Source organism: Notothenia coriiceps, unplaced genomic scaffold (assembly GCF_000735185.1).
Source record: "Notothenia coriiceps isolate Sejong01 unplaced genomic scaffold, NC01 NC01_scaffold00023632, whole genome shotgun sequence".
In the NCBI taxonomy this organism is placed as follows: Eukaryota; Metazoa; Chordata; class Actinopteri; order Perciformes; family Nototheniidae; genus Notothenia; species Notothenia coriiceps.
Window position 1 is genome coordinate 705 of NW_011356333.1, and position 5,790 is coordinate 6,494.

Genomic DNA, 5,790 nt, shown 5'->3' on the forward strand with positions numbered 1-5,790 from the left:
ATAATTTAGAAAGTTTTTTGTGAGAAATCATTTCAAAAGTAAACTGACCGAATGGAAGAATCTGCGAGGAATTAACTAGGAGCAGAGAAATAATCATATATTAAAAGACAGCAGCATCATAAGAGGCCAACAAGAGTGAAAGAGTGTATCAGTGTGCAGTCTACCATCCTCTTAAAATACTCTGTCCAACAATATCAGTCTCATGAAGAAATGTTTTTTAACGCTTATTCAAAATAGCAGAAAAACATGCATTCTTGTTCTCAGGAGGGGACATTGACAAAGGATTACTGGAAAAGTACACAGTAAGTACTTCATACTTGTTGTGGGGGTAATTTCAGTAGTACCGAGTCCAACAGGATCAATCTCACGAAGAACTAATGGCAACAAAAAAGAATTCCCTCATCAAACTTAGCAGAAGTGGCTTCATTTTGTTCTCAGCAGGGGACTTTGACAGAGTATTTCTCAATAAATACAAATTAAAAGTACTTCAATGTATTGTAAGTAGTAGGCTAATACAAAGTCAAACAGTATCAATTTCATTAAGAACTAGCCTAATGGTGAAATTATATTTTTATCATTCATCAAATATTGCAGAAAAACATGGAAAACTATGGAGGGGACTTTGACAGAGGATTACTCACAAAGTAGGCTACACAGTAAAAGTTCTTCATTTTATTTCTGGTAGAAGTCAAACTAGCACCGAGTCCAACAGTGTCAGTTTCCTTAAGAAGTTGTGGTAACAAATATTTGTATCACTCGTCAAATATAGCAGGAATAATGAAGAGCAGCTGATTTGAAAAAACAAACGCGAGAGACGGCTGAGTGACCGCAGTGCAGAACCGCTGTATAGTTTAAATCTCCTAACAATGTTGTCCATTTTAGACAGAGGCCTATTATATTTACAGCCCTTAATAACATTAATTTTCTGGGCTCAATATGTGTCTTGGCCGGCCGTTTTCGTTGTGATCGCTAAATTCCCCCTGTTTATAATAATCACGGGTCCTTCAGCAGGATACTGTAGTGATTCAAAGTGTGATTTTAGCTAACGAGTGCTTTTGTTTTGAAATCACTTCCGTGAGTTTTGCCCCGCCCCTCGCTCCAAGGACCATTTGACCATTTAGTAAGGTAAAAAGCAAAAAGGCCTCTCAGACGCTCTTCCGTTTACGTGTTTAATAAAGAAAAACAATTGGACGGTAGATACACGGATTATTTACTTACCTTTTTAACACTAAGATTACTGGCAACTTAATGTTAAAGATATGTTAAAGATATTAAGATGCAGTTTGTTTTTATTGAAAATAATGATCTGAAACATCAACATGGAAAAAGCATTAGAAAATGTAAACGCTTTAACATAAATGTATGTGTCAACAACATTCTTTATGTCGGGAAACTTTCAATACATACTTATTTTCTATATTTTCAAATTGGCCTGATGAAATCCCTGAAAAGTGATGGACCCATATAATCAAGCAAGCAGAGATTGAAATCGTCCGAGGAATGACAGAACGTCAGGAAGGGAGAGCTGCCTTATATTATGGGTTGTTGTGTTTATATAAGACAGATTTGAAACTGTAGGGACCTTCAGGACAATGCGGCACCTTGCTCTGTGTGAACACCTCTGCTCTGTAGATAAGGCTTATCTGTCTATGTGTTGTAATGCAGCTCTCTGCAAACACTGGAGATTTTTAATCCAGCACAGTAAGAGCAGCAGGAGAGAATGGGAGAAATTGAGGAGAGGAGCGAAAGAGGCACAGGGGAAAGTCCGGAAAGGTCAGTGGCTGTTCATGAAAAGTCAGTAAAAATACTTAAGAGGATACTATCAAATATCTTCTTGAATGCTACATGTGATTTCATAGGAAGGTGTGTGATCAGTTGTTGTTGTGTTGCTGCAGGATGATGCCGTACCACCGAGCTCTGCCAGCAGAACCAAAGAGCAAGCTTTACCTGGGCTGTCTGAACAAACCTCAGCTGATCCTGATCTCTGTGGCTGCTGGACTCGTCCCCCTGATCATAATCATTACTGTCGCAGCTGTGCTCGCCACAAAGTCAGGTACAAATAGCAGTTTGGCCAGGATTCATAAGAGCTGATACTGCCATTTAGTCAGAAAAACATGTCTAAGTCACAAAAACCCAGACGTGTTGCTTATCAACGTGTACAAGCATTAGACACAATCATTCCTAATGTAGTCATGTAGTAGTGAGAGTAATAATGTGCTGTGTGTCTGACCCAGTCCTGGTTGTTTGTAAGAAGAGCCTCCAGAATATTCCTAATCATCTCACACTTCCTTCAGTACTGATCAGATCTTATTTACATACTTATAGTGAAGTAATCTGTTGTCGTGTTTACTTACAATCACTTATGAGACATGTAATTGTTTCCTTACTGTGGCAGCATAATGCATTCCATTGAGAATATACATATTATTGTTTATCTGAAATAACAGCATATTTATTTAATAATTCTTATTGTAATTGTTTTATTAGGAAAGATGAAATATTGGCTGTGGTTTTACTGAATGTATATGCAGCAAAGTCCCAAGAGGACTTGTCATTTACTCTATAATGATTTGGTAACTTTCAATGACAAGCAACTATAAAACAAGATAAAAACACAACATTAATATAGAAGCAAACAAACAGAGTGATACATTTTGTGAGAGATAACAAATACTTAAAAGATTTAATTTGTGGATCATAGTCTAATAAAGTGTCTAATAATCTTGTCAATTCAGAAAAACATTGTTTTCTCAAGTGAATGCGAAGGTTTTTCTCACTAACTGTGTCTGTAAAGATATTATACTTATAGGAGACAACTGCTGGGAAATGCAACGGTCTATTGTAGCAGTATTAGAATGAGACTGAATGATGACAGCAGAGAGGGGCCATACAGTATCTGTGTTTAAACTGTATGACTTTATATTGTGTGGAGGATGACGTAGTGAGGACCCAAACAGCAGCTGTGTGCTCAGAATAACTTTATAATGCCACAAAGCTTTATTTGATTATGACGGTCAAAGTTCTTTTGATATACAGGCTGTGAACATTAATGACATCATGCACCAAACTTATATTTATAGCCTTATTTATATTAGATTTATATCCCAGGAATCAGATTCATTTATTCACATATAGAATTGTACAGCAAATGGACAGTGTAGACAAAAGTTAAAAAGTAACATTTAAATGGAGAGGCAAGCTCACGTTAATACAGAAAATAAAATAAGTACACATCCACGGAACAAAAAGTGTTTATAGCGCACAGTCATCTCTACAACAGCAGTGTAATCGAGTGGCAGCCAGTAATACCAACATATAACGCAGAGGTGGCAGCAAGTTATATCAAAAACATAAATAAATTGAGGTGAGGGTCTGACAAAAGATGCTATTGGCTGGTAATCAGAAATGTAGTATCCACAGTCGTATAACTTGACCCCTGCTTGGAGCTCAAGGCCAGGACATCTTGACCTCTGATCTGCAGTTCGGAAGTCATTTTTAATTCAATTGGATGAAATTTGACTAAGGGACAAAAGTAAGAACTGAAGTACTCTCTGGATAGACAAAGTTCAATTACGTAAGACCCTCCCCCACTCACCTAAAACAACATTAAGCAAAAAGAAGGAATACATAATCCCCCTTTTCTCCTCTTTGTATAAATGATGTTAAGTTTAAGGGCCTGTGTTTGTCTTTATATCCAATCAGATTCCTCTACTGCTCTTCCCTCGTTTTCTACTGGTGGAGACATGCTGGACTTCCTGGTTCAGTCAGGTGATATCAGCTCTCCTGACGGCTTGATGGCTACCTGGTACCACAGAGCTAACAGCAAGGAGGAAATGAACAAAGCCCTCACAAGTAAACTCACACACTCAGTTTTTTCAGTGCATACAGTACCATACACTGGCCCATCCGCACGGCTGGCGTGCGTTGAAGCTTCAACGCTTCTTCCCATTCACTTTGAATGGGGTGACGTCACGCTTTGCCGAACTGCATTGTGGTCGCGTCGCTTCGCTTTGCTCGCGTTGCTCGCTTCAAAAGTTGAGCAATGTTCAACTTTTGAAGCTTCGACTGAAGCGTCGGCCAATCAAATCATATGCCAGTACAAGCTCTAGCCAATCAAACCGCGTGCTTGTGTGTCCGGGGCGGGAGATTCATGTGATTGGTTGTTGGTCGAGTTTCAGACACGCCCACCAGCATAAACGCACGCCGCCATGTGGACGCTGCGTTAGCCTACAGGACAAGATATGGATTACATTTGTAATCAATTAGTATTGACTAATTGTGCCAGGCAGCAAATTTGATTACCTTGTGACTGACAGGTGGTTACAAAGGTGATGTATGGTCTGGGTGTGAGTTGGACCAAACACATTGGCCAAAAGAAATCCTATAACCCATGGACTATTGTTTGACAACAATAAAGCTTTTTATTAGTTAAAGATTAGCTTGTCCATTATTGAAATGTTATCTCTTGTCTCTACACCATTTATGCATTTCAATTTGCTAATCCGACTACAAACAATCCAAAAGGAAGTCTTGTTTCTTATCATTGAAACCCCAAAATATTGGCCCTTGCCCCCTGAGGCTAAATCCACTTCAGACAGATAGCCAACAGAAGACTTTTACATACTGTAGCAACATAATGCTAAATTTAACACATGATTTGTCTACACTGTCCCCTCCTCTCGTCCTATCAGGTGATGCTATGATCCTGGAGGCTGACATCACTCTGGAGGGTTATGGAACAGCCAATGAGAATCCAATCCCCATCATGGCCCACCCTCCTGACATCTATAGTGACAACACTCTGGACCAATGGATGGATGCAGTGCTGGCCTCTAGAAAAGGTACTCAGTAGAACACATGGGCCTTTACAGTATGTGTCCATCCCACAGGTGTTAGCGCTCTGTGTCCCTGCAGGCATGAAGTTGGATTTTAAGACTCTGAGATCAGTGGGTTTGTCATTGGACCTGCTCAGTCAAAAGTCAAAGAACAGTAGCAGAGGGATCAACCGGCCCGTATGGGTGAATGCAGACATCCTCCTGGGTCCCAACGCACCAGCCTTCCTGCCTACAGTCAATGGAACCAGGTGAACAAGCTGATTTGATGTTGTCTGTCCGTCAGTCTTTGCTGTTCAGAGCTTGTATTGTACATGTATTTCGCACATTATTGCTACATTTGATATACTAACTGACAAAGATATCTTTAGATTTAGATTTTCATAAGCGATCTGGGGAGATGTGGAATATGCCACAGCAAATAATAGGATGATTATAGAATTTTAAGAAAAAGGTATAAGTGACATACAGTACAACATTAACTACAACATTTTTATAATACTGGGGTAGACAACCTATTTTTGGCATCATTGGGCAAATTGTGACAAACAGAATATTGTTATTCAAGTGATCTGAGAGTAAATCAGAGCTCTGCACCTCCTGTTGGCTCGGTTTCAGGCTTTATCCTCTAATTTCAACAATCTTTGTAGATCCATCTTTTTCAGATATGTTTTTATGGATTCTCTCAATGTTGGTATTTGATAATGCTTATAGCACTGCGATGGTCTAAGACGTACAGTATAGGCTACATTCTGTACTTTGTAATAATGGTGATATTGTCAGGATTTAGCAAGAAGTTGGACCCGGGTGCAGTTAAGAAATGAGATGGCAAAAAAGCTGATAATAATAAAAAAACAACGCCAAACCGACTAGAAGAAGAAGAAGATTCAACTTATTGTCATTACGTAGTACAGGAACTATGTAACAAAATGGTTTCTCTGCATTTGACCCATCCTAG

The 5,790-nt window shown here is 39.1% G+C and overlaps 1 protein-coding gene across 1 annotated transcript; it reads left to right on the forward strand.

Moving 5' to 3' along the window:
* Window positions 1–1,455: 1,455 nt before the first annotated feature.
* Window positions 1,456–5,083, forward strand: LOC104954699 (protein FAM151A-like; the record flags this gene model as incomplete). The annotated part of the gene is made up of 5 exons (XM_010781879.1): window positions 1,456–1,773; window positions 1,896–2,053; window positions 3,703–3,852; window positions 4,692–4,841; window positions 4,915–5,083. Coding segments are annotated over exons 1-5 (680 nt in total), but the record flags the coding sequence as incomplete, so codon positions are not given.
* Window positions 5,084–5,790: the final 707 nt, after the last annotated feature.